Below are 14796 nucleotides of genomic sequence, written 5' to 3' on the forward strand. Positions count from 1 at the left end.
CCCGAAGGGGCTTTCATGTCCTTCTCAGCCCTTTTCTGCATTGCTCTAAGAGACTGGTGGCCTTTCAAACCTGTGGATCCGGAGTTTCCAGCCCAAAAGCTACACCTCTCAGTCGGGTCAGGAGACTGGCAGATGAAACTTGATACGCAAGGAACTGGGGTCCTGACCAGGCTGCCAGAACGAGGGTCGAGTGTGTGGGTGGTTGGCCTCCCTTTCCCATTTCCTTGCCCTCTGCTTCCCACTGCCCGGCAGTGCAGATAAGGAAGGGCTCTGCTGGAAGCGTGGCGGTGCCGGGCCACACTTGGGCATCTCGCTGCCAGACAGCGGGGAGGAGGCAGCTCCCGCTCCCGTGTGCCAGCACCCCCGGCCCTGCGGCGGGGTGGGGAGCGTGCCCTGCGGGAGGGAGAGGGCCGGGAATGGCTGCGGTGTGGGGCTGGCTCTGAAAGCGGCCCCGCCAGGCGCGCTTACACACAGGGCAGGTGAATGCAAACGCTGCCCGGGGCGGCGGCTTCCCGGGGGTGGGGCTGCTCCGGCACAGGTGGCAGGGCTGAGCCCGGGGTTCTGCGGAGCCTGGCGAGCCCTGCTGCAAACCCAAGCCCAAAGCAAGCAGCCTTCACCTGGGCAGGGAGGTCACCTCCCTGAAAATCAAGCTATTGCCCCCCGCCGCCACCACCACCACCAAGCAAGGCTGTCCGTGGCGAGCATGGACTGTCCGGGGAAGGAAGGCAGCGGAGGAAGGAAGAGGAATTTGGCCCTGCTAAGGAACAAGCTGTACATGGGGCAGAGGAGGAGAACGGAGCCCGTGGTGGAGAGCACCACCACCGCCGGGGACCACGGCAACTTGAGGAGGAGTCAGTCCGACAGGACAGAGTACAGCCAGAAATTGCAAGGTACTGGGGAAGCTTGTTTGGTGCTCTGCTGCCAGGGATGCTTGGAGCTGGAGTGGCGTCTCCATGCCCTCCACGCTGCAGCCTCCAGATAAAGAAGGGAATGGCAGGCTCTCCCCTCCCCACAGCCACAGCTGAAATGAGCAATGGCCCCTCTCACCCTTGCCCCCCACCTCCAGACTGTGAGATGTTTCCCCAGATTTTTCTAAACAGCGTTCTGTAGATGGGACACAAAATATAATTGAAGGTTTTGGTGAGTTCCTGCAAAACTCGTATGCAATCAAAATCTTTCTCATTCACCAGAATGCATATGGAACACAAACAGTAATGTGAAAATAGGATGGCTCCATCCTATCTGTCTTTGGCTGTCGTATTAAGTGGGGTATGTGCCAAGTCATAAGAAGCATCAAGGACTTTTTTTTTTTTTTTCCTCAGTTAAAAATACTGTGGTCTATAAACTGTTGCGTAGATTGTACAAGCCTGAACTAAAGTATGGCCAAATACATGCTTGGATGGATATACTGATGCAAATTATACCATTCCATGATTATGGAGAGAGTTACTTTTCAAATAACCGAATTGCATATGGACCACAGATTGTAGTAAAGCATGTCAGTGCTGGGTTTGTCAATCAAAAATTAAATCTGCTGCCACAAATTGAGGAAAAGCATGAAGAATGTGAATGGCAATTTCTGGGAGTGCTCTGGAATACCAAATGATGAATTTCTGTGGGTTTCCAGGGTCTTGAACAACAGGGTTTGAGTATTATTATACTCTAAGTGTGTATTACTAATAGTGCTATAACTGCTTAGTGACAGTCATTCTTGCAACCATAATCCTTTATGAGGAAATAAAATAGAAAAATACTTTGGATTGCTGTATTGTGGTTTTGATGCACTTAATTAGGAAGTAGCATTGCTTCAGAGAGACAATCAAAGCAGAAAATAAAATATTAAGCCTGAAAATAATAGATTTTCTATGGGGACTGCATATGCTGAGAGCAGAGAGGTTCATCAATTGTGCTATTCCCTCCTCATGATAGCTAATCAATGAGAAGGTGAAAAATACTCAGTTAAGTCAGGCCCACGAATCAGGAATCTGGCAGGGGTGTTTCATGGCACAAGCATGGATCGCTGTGGCTCCTGGCACATGTCCCATCAAAACAGCAGATTTTAACTCATGAATGGGGTTGGCCAGGTTATCAGAGGTCAAGGTTGTCAGAGAAGTCTCCAGCAAAAAGGTGTGAAATCTTTCTGTCCTGTGTCAGCCATATTCAAACCATGAATGTTTCCTGTTTAAAATCTGAAGCAGAGGTGGTGGGGAAGCCCAGGAAGTCATGGCAGAGTGTGAGGTTATGTTTATGGCAGCAGTCCAAGAAGACAGTAAATCCAGCTTTACAGCTCCAGCCACCTGCTGAGACTGCCAGGGCCACGTATTGCAAAGCATAGTCTGGTATCAGCTCACTCTGTTTGCTTGCATTTGTTTGAGAAAAACAGTGATGAGTTAACAAGGTTGCCTGCAGGCTTTGCATTGGATTAGAAGTCGCCTGTCCTCAGAGTGAAAATACAAAGGCGGTAGAAATTCCTATAAAGTATATTTGCAGTCGCCATAGAGATGCAGTTGTGTGCCAGGGTCTGAGCCGGATCAAATTTTTCTGAGGTAGATGTGCCTGAATCTGATAACAATCACGGATACCGGACCTAATGTCGGCTACCTGCCAACGCTGACGATGTGCTGTGCTTGTACACCTTTATGTGCTGCATTTTTCTCGTAGTGCTTGGATGCAAAGCAGCTTTCTGCAAGGTGAGGGAAGTGGTTTTGCTCAAATGGAAGCTTTTGAGCTTTCCATTCTTGTTAGGAAAACCCAGCAGCTCTGTTGGTGACAGCTAGTTTGTTGTGTGTCACCTGGTCGGGACTTTCTGATGACCCTAGAATGGTAAATGCTTTGTAAAAAGATACAGATGGTAATTTGCACTTGCTTCCAATAGGAATTGTGGGAAAAGCTGTGTTTAGTTGCCTCTCTTCTATAGTCTCCTGTTAATATGTTCTCTAACACATAATTTGCAGACCTTGGGTAGGTATTAGCACAGACTAGGATGTGTAAGAGAGGTGCAACAGCAGCAAGTCCTGCAGAAGGAAATCTGTGAGTGGGGCAGGTTTCCACAGCTAAAAGTCAGGGGCTGCAGGACCCCGATCTGTGCTAGCAGCAGGCAGCCTGGCAGAGCACAGGGACCAAGGTGTCTTCGCACACCCGGCCGCCTGCATCAGCATTGCGGTACATTTGTGCAAGCTGAAGCATGGGCGAGGCACCTCTCAAGGGCCCTTCCAGGCCCCTGCAAACTCCAAAGGTTTCCCTGAGTAGGAACCGGGCTGTTGCCCTCCACCGCCATTTCTAGCAGCTCTGAAGTATATGCTCAAAATGCAGCTCAGTGGGGTGGAAATAGAGGCCCTCAAATAAAAGCCTGTGAAGAAAACAAAACAAAAAGCCCAAGAGAGCAAGCAGTCAGGCATAAAAACTCCTAAGAATTCAATTTCTGCGCTTAGATTTCTTTTAAGTTTTGTTTTATACAGTAAACCAATGTTTTCTATGAGGAGTGAGAAAGCTCTTTCTCATTCTAGATCTCCAGGGTAATCGAGGTGGTTTGTTCTGTCAGTCTACAAACAGCAGTGCACAATAGCATTGCCAAAGGTGAAAACTTCTGCAAGTGTTTTTCACTTTAAAATTAAAGATTCGTTAAGATACAAGGAAGCATGTTCATGGTTAATGACTACAGTAGATGCATCCATTCAGTAGCTTATCTGGTGTGAATGGCCATGCAACACTTCCTGACTTTACTCTTTTTAAAAAGGAAATAAGATGCAAAGTAACTATTATATTCTCAAGGAGCTTGGCAAACATTAGTGCCTGTACTTCAGCTCATCTTGTGAGATAACCGAATGCATGCCAGCCCCATCTTAGATAGGCAAAAATAAGGTGATTGCCATCAAATGCCAAGGTCATGATAAAACCACGCAGTCATTTAGAACTCAGATTGTACATGCATACTTAGAAGAGTCCAGGAATACTTTGATCAGGCTATATATATTTTTTCCATCAACCGGACATCACTTTTCTGAAGAGGGAGGAGTGGGGTAGAGGAAGATATATTCACTAGCATCTGTGGGGGAGATGCAGAAATAATATCAAGGATCATTATAAAAGGATTATAAGGAAGAGCTCCTGTGACATTTCTAAGCATTGCTCTGCTCTACATTCACTAGAAAATTGTGCAAGCATGCTCTTTCAAGAGGAATGAAGAAGTTGCAAAACAAAAAGCGATATTTAGCATCTCTATTTTCAAAGGTATTATCTATAGCTGTTTAGGTGGTAGGACTTATCTTTTCTATAGTGAAAATCCATCAGTAGCAGCTTTAGAAGTAACTATATTAATATTTATGTATTGTATGAAAGTTGGGATCAGTCTTTGAACTAACCCAAAGCTTCCAGTCTGTGAGTATCTGTGTATTTCGATAAAAGGGGTTTGCTTGATGCAGTTCTTGGCACATAAATGTTTGCTAGATCAGGGCAGATTAACATACAATATGTCATGGGGATAAATGCTATTAACTAAAAAGGGCACACCATGAAAAGGCATTTAAAGCATCGTTTGCTGTCATCTAGGTTTTGGGCAGATTGCTGTTTATTTATTAACTATTGTATGCCAAAGGTGTGCTTGCTGTGGAAAATGAGCTATAGAAAGTAGTGGGTTTCCTGAAGGAATCAGAGGTCACATTTGCAGTGCTCAGTGAGACAATTCATGCCTCAAAAAAGCACCTTGTCTTACAGATTATTCCGTATTAACTCCCTTACAACTTTGGCTGTGGATGGGTCAACTGCCCTGGTAAATAATTTGCACACACTTCAATTTAAAATGCATCAGGGACATACCTGTATTAGACAGTGATTCAAATCACACAGCTGCCACAATACACTGCCTCAGAGCTCATGTCTGAACTCTGAATGCCGTGTGTTTTCTCTGTCTAATGTAGCTATGAGAAATAAGCAACATCAGTAATGATGCAGAAACCAGCAAAACCATACAAATTCTTGGAAATGTACTATCCCTTGGTATGCAAAAGCCCAGTCAGAGGCCACTCATCCTCCTTTGCCCCATCTCCTTCCTGCATGGGCTGCCCGTGCTCTCAGCTTCTTGCATCACCCACCAGGTGTAAAGGTCTTCTGTGCTGCTCCCCAGTTCCTTATTTACTTTGTGCTGTACTAACTTTCTATGGACTACAATGCAGATAATATCTTATTTCACTGCAGAATGTATTGACCCGTGGAGCGGCTGGTTCACTAAAGTGCAGTAAGGAGTGAAATTTCAGATTATTTCCTGAAGTGCAGGAGATGGCTCAATGAAAATTCTCCCCCCTGTGCCCTGTGATGACAAGTCACGATCTAACAAATACTTCTATTTTCTCCCATGCAAATTTAGGCTCCGGGGATCTAATTCTGCTAACCTGTGCTGCAATAAAGCTGGAGTTATTCCTTGAACTTATTGCAGTGCCTGTCAGGCTGGGAAGCGAGCTCATCTTTTCAGAGCAGAATCCATTTTGTGCCGCAGTGTTTGCACGACACTTAGCACAACCAAGCCCTGCTGTGGGGCTGAGGACTTTTAGGAGCTACCACAGCAGAACTGGGAACTGCAGCCGAAGGGGAGACTGGGAAGAAGGGAAGACAAGGAGGGTTACTGATCCTCCTCTGAGCATATTAGCAAACATTTTATTAATTGGGATACTTTGCATTGTGGGCCACACGGCCCACAGTTCATACAGCTAATCCATGCCAAATCTTGAGGTGCCTGCGTCCCGGATGAAGAGGTTCAGGTACAGCCCTTCCTTAGTTCCTGCTTTGTTAACATATTAGCTCAGTGCCACAGGGGTGGTGCATTTATACCGGTATGTGACACCCTGGAAGGGTTTATTTGTAAGTATTGGTGCTAACAATAAGGGCATTCTTCTGTCACCTGATGATAAGCTTTCTTCCCTTCCACCGCGGTCACATGGGAGCTCTCTGTACTCCTGTCAGCACACACATAATTAGAGCGGTCTGCTGTCAAGGAGTTGAAGAAAGAACCTGCGTGTTGAATGTAAATATTCTCTGTACCTTATGGAACAGAAAAATGATCAAAGATCGAGTGACCTAATTGCACAGAAGTCTCTGATACAGATTTTATAAGCAAACCTGTTGCCCGGGAGTACGGGTGCAAGGTCATTCTGGTCCTGCAGTGTTTTCCTCCTGGGTTCAGAAAAGGGGCTTTTTGCATGTGTTGCTCACAGCCTGTGCACGGCAAACCCGCTCCTGAACAATGGTGCTGTTATGTGCCTCTAGGTAAAAGGAAAAAAAGAAAAAGTAAAAGGTATTCCTCAAGCCCCTCCCAATACTTTTCTATTTCAATGCCCAACTTGGTCTTCAGTGGTCTAATTCGCACCATGTTTGCACCATATTGTTGCACTGTAAGAACTCTGGTGGGAACTGTGAGGACACCCCGTGTGATCCCTCACAAGTGGAGTGGCACCTGGAGTAAAACCCTTTGTGTGTTATCTAATGTGATGCACTTTGTCTCCACAGAGTCACACTCCATCCTTCCCCACTTCTTGTCCTGTTTCAGGTTCCCTCACTTCCACGGACCCCAGTGTCTCAGTGCCTGGCAGCCTTCCCAGCTCCTACAGTGGATGCAGGGGTGTAGAGAACAGAGCCAGAGCGACAGCATGAGGAGGGAGAGGAAAGCTGCCATGGCAGCAGTGGCTTGGCTGCCGGCATTTCATTCCCAAATCCAACTGATAAAAGCCGGTGTACATTCCCATGTGTAATACCTAGGTTATCTGAGGGTACAGGCTATCTGAGGACTTGCTTTTACAGAGGAATAATTTATCCAGGGTGATACAAGACTCATGTTTCACATGTGAAAACACAGTAATTCTGTAATTTGTTATACATTGATAACTTATGCCTTCACCAGTCCCTTGAGCCAGGCAAAATCCTCGTATCTGCACAGTGCAAGTGCAGAACTTGCGTTCCTTTGGCATCTTTCAAAGGCTGCCTAGGTTACAAAAAGGTCTGTAACTCACTCCACGCACTAGCATCACTGTACTTGTTCCTATATTCTGTGCTAGTACCTTTGGTTCCACATGGGAAGCACTGGGTGGGGAGAAATCTGGGTCCCCACACCAAGAGCAAACGTAATATCCAGTCTGAGCATCTTACCTGGGTGAAAAGATGGCTATAACAGACCTCTTGGAGCTGCTCACTGTCTAGACATGAAAACCAGGGAGATTTACGCACAGAGATCTTGCAGGCCTGCTATGGCTGCTCCTCCAGTCGCTGGCTGTGGGTCCCTGTAGTGAATGAGTAAAATGTGAGGAACGTTTCTCCATTATCTTTAAAGATTAAGGTTTGAAAATTAAAGCATTAAGTTACCTTTAACAAAAACTTTGGAAACGGCTTTATTTTAGAAATTGAGGCATCCTGTTGAGAGTTACTGACAGAGCTTGTAGCTGATACATTAAGCGAGCAGCAGGCTTTTGATACACCAGAGGAGTGAGCAGCAAACTTTTGATACATTAAGCGAGTAAGCAGCAAACTTTTTGATACACCAGGGAGCCAGCCAATGAGCTTTATGAAGTGGATGTTACGATTGCCACTCTCAAAATCCTCCAAAAGCAAACGCCTAAGCTGTCACGGGGGGCTGCGCTGCAAAAATCTGCACAGTGCTGGAATCTTTGCTGTCTGTGCTGTCCTGGCTGGTCCAATGAGGCTGCCCATGCTCCCCGTCCCGCTCTGGTCCTGCTGCTGTGGCCCTGCTCCCTCGCTGGGTCACTGGACTGCTCTGGGAGAGCCTTCACCGGAGAAAGAGCCATTGCACCCGCACGGATCTCCCCCATCGCCCTCTATAAGCCAGCGCTGGACCCATGGTGGTGGTAACCCCTTTCCTGTGCTTCTTGTAATTATTCTGGCATTTTCCTACTTTTCTGGTTTTCTTTCTTTCTTTCTTTCCTCTTTTATGAAAAATAAAGTTTCATTATTGCTTTGGATCCCAACATTTAACCTCATCTGTGTTTTAATCTTGCTTTCAGGTATGTTAAAACCTGGTTCCTTTCTGCAGCTGTGGATTGAGGCAAACGTGCCTCTCCTCCCTTTAAGTGGATTGGAACAGTCCCCCAGTACCTCCCCTGAGCCTAGAAGAGAGCTGCTGCATTTGCACATTGCAAGCTCCGTTCCTCCATGCTCTCACTACATTGTGGGATGTCTCCATCTGGGGGACATCTTTAGACTTCACACTTGCAAAAAACTGTTTTTGTAAGACATATGGCTTCTTCCTTGTCATCACATAATGAAGCTCTTGTTTCATGCAACTAGAGCCACATACCTCAATACACAGTTGAAAAACCCAAGTCATCTCCAAAGGAATGTCCTCTAGAAAGGCATCTCCTGCAGACAGCTGACATCACAAGAGCACTAATTACAAACATTGCCTTCTACTTTTTATTCCAATGTCTAGTTAGTTTTTTGTAAACTGGGCTTAAGATGCAATGGTTTGAATAACTATTCAACAAACTATTTTTTAATTTTTCTATACCTGGTATCTCTGAGGACGAATGAGTCAAATTCTTGCTGTAGCAGTTAATCCTCAGCTATGTCATTTCCTGCTAATCCTCTCTTCAACTGTTCAGGGCTGGTACACATTACCAGGTAGAAATGAGTTTGATTATATTCCAGATACGCACTCACTGTTTGTGCATTCATTAAGCTTATACTTACTCGGCAAGGATTTTGGCAAACTACTAATGTTCTCAAACTGGTCAAAAGCAATCAGCTGAACATGCAGTCATACGTTTTGGCTGTAATCATCACTTCAAGATCTTGCTGTAGCATTCTATAGAGACAGATACGCCTGAAATGGAAAAGTGAACATATTGAGTGAAAATGGAAAATTATATTACATTTAACAAAAGGAAACATTTATTAAAAAAACATGTTTTCTATAAGGAAACAGCATCTAACTGGTATTTCTTGTGATTATTTCTTCCTGTTAGAGAAGAGTTTTTCTTTCCTGGCATTATTATTTATCATGCAATAATGATAATAGATGAGCCCTGACATAATTCAAGAATCAAATTTGATCAGGGCTTTCTAATGACACAAACTGAAAGAACAGCCTCTCAGGGGATTGTGACTTCCAGCCTGAAGTGAAATACATTGGCTTTATTTTGCTCATATAATGGCCTCCCCTGCCACCAGTATAAAAGATTAGAAAGTTCTTTTGTATAGCATCTTGTGTTTACCTTAGAATTCCATCTGAAATCATAACATCTGCCTCTGAGACAAAACAATACTTCTGAGATCTTCCCCTCTGTGCTTTCTCAGGAGTTGCCCTGAACTCTTTGTATACAGTTGGTTACATGCATGCAATCATCTTCACACCAAATCTCAAGAAAAATCCTGATTTTGGTGCAAAACTAGAATGGAAATGGATTGTTCATGTGGTTCCTTGTGAATTTTTAAATGTGGTTACATACTCTAAGTTTTTAGAAGAAAAAGTACCTGCTGGTTTAGCATGACAGCAGCAGGCAAGGTGGTCCCGTTCTGCAACCCTAGCAGGAAATTTCTCCAAGAAAGCTGTGAAATGATACTGGTACCAGTTTTGATCTCCTCCTCACTAAAGGGCAGAGTCTGTAATATCCAGCACACAGTACCTTCGGTGGATGAACTCTGCAGCAGTGCAAGCTCTTGTGCAGTTCATGCACTCACATCAGCACAAACTCACCAGGGCAAGGTTAAGTCGAAAATTCTTTTGATAGCCAAGGCCTTGCAGAGGGGAGACATCCTCTTCATGTTTCTGTTTTAATGTCTCTGTACAAACTTGAGGACAAAATGTTCATGCCTGTGTTATATACAAACTTCAAGGCTAAAAACTCAAAGCTGAAAAGCATATCTAAATACAAAAAAGTTTTGAGAAAACAGCTCCCCTACTCCTCTGCCTTCCATCCCCCCACCCAGATCTGTTTAGGTTCTTTGTCCTCACTGTTTAAAACTAGTGGTGTAGAGACAGAGGTACAGTTCCTAAAGCAGCTATTTAAAACTATCTGTGGTCACATCAGTCTCACTTGAAAATCTGGTGGGAGAATCATTAATGTCCTTTCTGAACATCAGTGGTCAGCATAGTTGTAGAAGGGGTGGGCAAAGATGATACATTGGATTTATTGTATTTTACACCTCTTGTCCGAAGATGGCTCAAAGCCCTCTCTTCTGAATGCTGCCTGGCTCCCACAAGTCCAGCTGTGGGTTATCCTCTACAGCCTTGGCTAGCACTGTGCGGACGACCTGCGCTGTTCGACACTCGCTGGAGTGCTCGTGACCTTACCCTTAACAGTCAATTCAAATGACGGCAATATAATCAGTGAGTGAAGCACCTGGTACTGCTTGTTATTACCTCCTTCAGTGCAGTCCCTACAAGAGGCTGACGCAAAGGTGTAGCAGTCTGATCGTCAGCAGAGATTCCTATCCTTTGCTGCTGAGCAGTAAAAGCCAGTGTTGTCAAAGCTCAGCCTGAGTGGTGCAGACTTGAGCATGCTAATGATATGTCCATCTTTCTTGGTACTCTGCACCATCTTGTGGCTAGCAGAAAAACACCAGAATAACCTCTGAAATCTTTGGCTTGTTTTCTTTTTTGGTTTTGCTTTTGGGTTTTGTGTGCGTGTTTCTTAATGAAAAATATGAATTGGCAGTGTACACAGATAAAATTCAGTGCCCATTTTACAGCTGACATGGATCTCTGCAGGCTGGCTTACAGACCAGGAAGTGGGAAGACCATTATTACAGATAAGTATGTTGTGTGCAGGTCCTGTAATGTACATAAATTACCCATCTGTAGAAGAGTCACTTCTATTTTCAGGTATTTGAAACAAATCAGATATCCTAGGTGTTAAGTACTGAAAAAAAGTGAAGAATGTCCTAATCCCAATGATCTCTGTTGTCCCAATAAACAGTTGTTACTGATCGTTAAATTTGGATCATTTTCCCATATTCTCCTTGAATTCCTTTGTCTCTTTCAAAAAATTATTTTTAAACAGAAATGGAGGATTCATCATCATTGTTAGTAACATTGTCTTCACTTGAAAGTTTGTCACCCAGTACATGCAGTCCTCAATTTCCCATGAATAGACTCAACGTTACATTGTACAGAACAAAGGTTATTATTGTGAAGGTTTTTTATGGTAAACAGCCTTTTTCTTTCAGAGGAGCACATTTTTTTTCATCCTCCAAATCATAATAGATGTCAGACCACGACTGTGTTCTCAAAGGAGTAGAAGGGCATCAGCTATCCTTGAATTTCAGTGTGACAAGAATCAGACTCTCCCATGCTCCATAAAAAATTTCTGCCCGATACATAACATCTAAGCAAGGGGAGCCAATGATGCGTTATCCCCTTAATGCCAAATGGATGAGTTGCTTTGGCATATCCATGTCCACTTTTAGAAGAGGGAGATGGGATGTCACTCAGCCTGGTTTGGGTTTGCCATTTCTTATGCTTCTTTTCCTGCTTGCCATGGCCATTTGTCCACCACCCACGGTCATGCAGGGCAAGCTGGGTGAGCATGTGGAATTATGACACCCCTCACAAATCTCTCCCTCTTTTAAACAGAAAAAATGGCTCCACAGGTGGTATCCTCAACCCCTGCCACCCCAACGCAGGAGGATGAAGAAGAAGTCAGCAGGCGCATGATGGCCAGGAGGGTGAAAATCATCGCAGAACTCATGCAGACAGAGAAAGACTATATCAGCGACCTGGATCTCTGCATCAAGGAAGTGATTCAGCCCCTAAGAAACAAGCAGGTGAGTGCTGGGGGCGGAGGAGGAGGTGGTGATGCCGAGGTCTCAACTCCACCACATTCTGCTTGCGAACCATCTCCATGCATGCACAAGTGTCAGCACAAGAGTGACGTGGTGCTGGGAGCGGGTCTGGAGCCAGCGTTCTGGAACTTGATGTGTCAGGGTTCTGGTGAGGAGAGTGGAAGGTCAGATATGCTCCTTACCACTTGTGCTGTACTTGGGTAAAGCCAAGGGACTTGTCCAGCGGTCAGCTTGGATATTACATCCCTGCCTATGGGCTGCTGTAGGAGCTTCCAGCTCTCCTTTCTGCTCTGCAGTTGTAACTGTTGTTACGTGCCATGGCAGATGTTTACTGGTACCTCCAAAACCAAGTTTTTTTCCACTATGGAGACTGGAATGGCATGAACCTCTGCATCAAGGTTAAATTCAACTGTTAAGATAACTTTATCTATCCTTTCAGACAGCTGTGGTGGATAAATGCCAAGCTTGACAGGCTAGTGAGGACTTGGAAAATTTTTATTCCACACAAAAGAGGTGCATTTAAGGAAGAAGGCTCATAAACTACCTTTCATGGGAAAGATCTTATTAGGCCAATGATACTTATTTTCTTTTTCAGCTGAGACTTCAAAGAGCACCTTTTCCTCAACAGTACTTTGATTTGTAGAAAAATAGTGCTGGGAATAGAGGAGATTGTCTAGAGAAAGATTTGTGTTTGTGAGGACTGAAACATAGCATTCACAGAGGCTGCACAAATGACATCGGCTGCAAATATAGAAGAAAAATAATTTTGAACAGAACTTAAGCCACATATTCTTTATGTAGGATTTTGTATTTAACTGGTGACAAAATACAGGTGCAGAGGCCAAAGTGTCTTTAGGTGACATTGGCAGTGCCCCTTAACCTGTGCTGTTAAAACTCCTGCAGGACATTTTTGCTTCCCTAAAACTCTATCAGAATTTGTTCCAATCCATTTTCAGAAGAGCTGGCATCTGCCTTAGAGTTCTTGATTTCTTCCTTCCTCACTCGTTCATCCATTTAGAAGTAGTCTCCACTTGACTTCCTCCCCAGCTTGGCCAGGAGCGAGCAAGAGTGAATTCCCTGGTTGAACTTGCTGGGATTTTTTGACCAATGTGTCATATTCTGTCACTCTTTTTCACCCAACTGAAAACATTCTTTTTGATTCTGTCCTTTATCACTGTGTTAATGGTGGAAGCATCCGTGCACAATGTAGTTTCAAATACTATGTAGACATGCCAGGGAGGAGTTCAGAAGTCCTGTGCTAGATGTATACAGGAAAAGTAATTTAGAGATTATAACTGTCTTAATTTAATAACCTCTGCATTTTTGAAAGGCTTTCAGGAATGTTATATGTTTCTAATGCTAGCTCTCCAATAAACTACCATATTGAAAGTTTGTAATGTGCTTAGAAAATTGGTCTAGCAATGAATCTGTTTCATATTTCCAAATGGATAAAACATGTTTTAGCCCCTATAATGCTTATAAAGAAATCAACTGCATCAGTACTGAAAGCGTATTTCTGATTTTGTTACAATAGCATGCAATTTGATCCTCCTGGCATCTGGTAAGCTGCTATGTAAGTCAGCAATTATCTTCCAAATCGAGAGCTAGGTTCGGAGAGTATTGATATGGGTAATGAAATTGGTCTTGTCTTTGTTCACAATATGAGCACACTACCACTTGTTATCTCCAATGGCCCGCAAATAGTAACTATTGCCCTGCTGTGCAATGAGAAGTATGTGTCCTGGAAATCTTTCACTTCCTTTGAAATGAATAGGGACACAGAAGAGAACCAAATTCACAGACAATAGAACCAAATTTTCTGTTGGTATAAATTGATACAATTCACTGAAGCCCATGTAGTGTGCCCAGGCTCTGTAAGAATTTATTTAGGTTGTATTAATATCTGGAATTGTAAATATGTTTGTTTTAGTGGAAGTTATATGATCTTGACTTTGGATTTATAGGACAACTAACTTAAAATGGCACCGACTATCTAGAAGTCTTTGTACCTGGTAGCTGGCACAACAGTGCCAAGCTCTCAGTTTATGTAGTGGCCTCTGATAGTGAGTGGTAATCAGGGAATCAAACCCACTGTCAACTATTGTTTTCCCCAATGGGAAAGTAAACAAACATTTCAAAGCCAGCTAAGGATCTTTTCTTTATTCAGATGATAATATTTATTTCCTTCCTAGGTAAACAGTTTCAGATTAGGGTTAGTTCAAAATAAGGTTAAAAACACTTGATAACGTGCGCTTTGTCAACTGCGTCAACCATATTGTACTAATGTGAAAATGGTGTATGTGTCCTTGAAGTCACAAGGAGGATGTTTATATGAGGTTTTGCAGAAGTGGTGCTTCCTGGAGTGTAGACACTCAGGGCATTGCAAGAGAAGCTGTGTAATACACAACGTCCTTTTTTATCCTTTGTCAGTAGCTGTTTAATATTTGTATTCCGTTAGATTGCTCGCTTTGACGTGGATGGCTTGTTTAGCAACATTGAATTGGTCCATCAACTATCAGCCAAACTGCTGTCATTGTTGGAAGAAGCCACAACAGATGTGGAACCACCCATGCAAATAATCGGTATGTTTACTGTCCTCTTGAGTTCTACAAAGCTACGTGAAAGAATAAACATAACACTCTCCTGTCCTCTACTCTCATCAGACTTGACTAGTACCCCTCTCAGAGGCTGGCATGCTAGGAGCTGTCCAGAATGACACGGGAAAAATGACATGTGAAACCTGTCCAGTTGCAGTACTGTACTTGTATTACTATGATGCTTTTTTTTCCCATCCATCCTGAGCGGGAGGAAGGAGGGAGAAAACGGGTTTAGAATGAGCAAAACCTGTTGCACTGAGTTATACAACTTACTGCTAAGATCTGTTTCATCTACTTTGGTGTCGCGTACCTAAATCCACTTATGCTGACTCTAACTCTTATTTTGCCTACTCAGAGTTGTGCCATTCAGGAAAAGCATTAAAGATGTTTGGAATAACAAGCACGTCAAACCCCAACC

General features: G+C 43.9%; 1 protein-coding gene across 1 annotated transcript in view; it reads left to right on the forward strand.

Annotated features, from left to right (window-relative positions):
- Positions 1 to 645: 645 nt before the first annotated feature.
- The window catches only part of ARHGEF38 (Rho guanine nucleotide exchange factor 38), a 40095-nt gene continuing 25944 nt past the window's right edge, over positions 646 to 14796 (forward strand). The window contains exons 1-3 of the mRNA XM_040063665.2: positions 646 to 890; positions 11573 to 11763; positions 14240 to 14363. Coding sequence (XP_039919599.1) covers positions 704 to 890; positions 11573 to 11763; positions 14240 to 14363 — 502 coding nt within the window. The 5' untranslated portion in view covers positions 646 to 703. The remainder of the gene's footprint in view (positions 891 to 11572; positions 11764 to 14239; positions 14364 to 14796) is intronic.

The sequence above is a fragment of the Hirundo rustica genome, chromosome 5 (assembly GCF_015227805.2).
Source record: "Hirundo rustica isolate bHirRus1 chromosome 5, bHirRus1.pri.v3, whole genome shotgun sequence".
Lineage (NCBI taxonomy): Eukaryota > Metazoa > Chordata > Aves > Passeriformes > Hirundinidae > Hirundo > Hirundo rustica.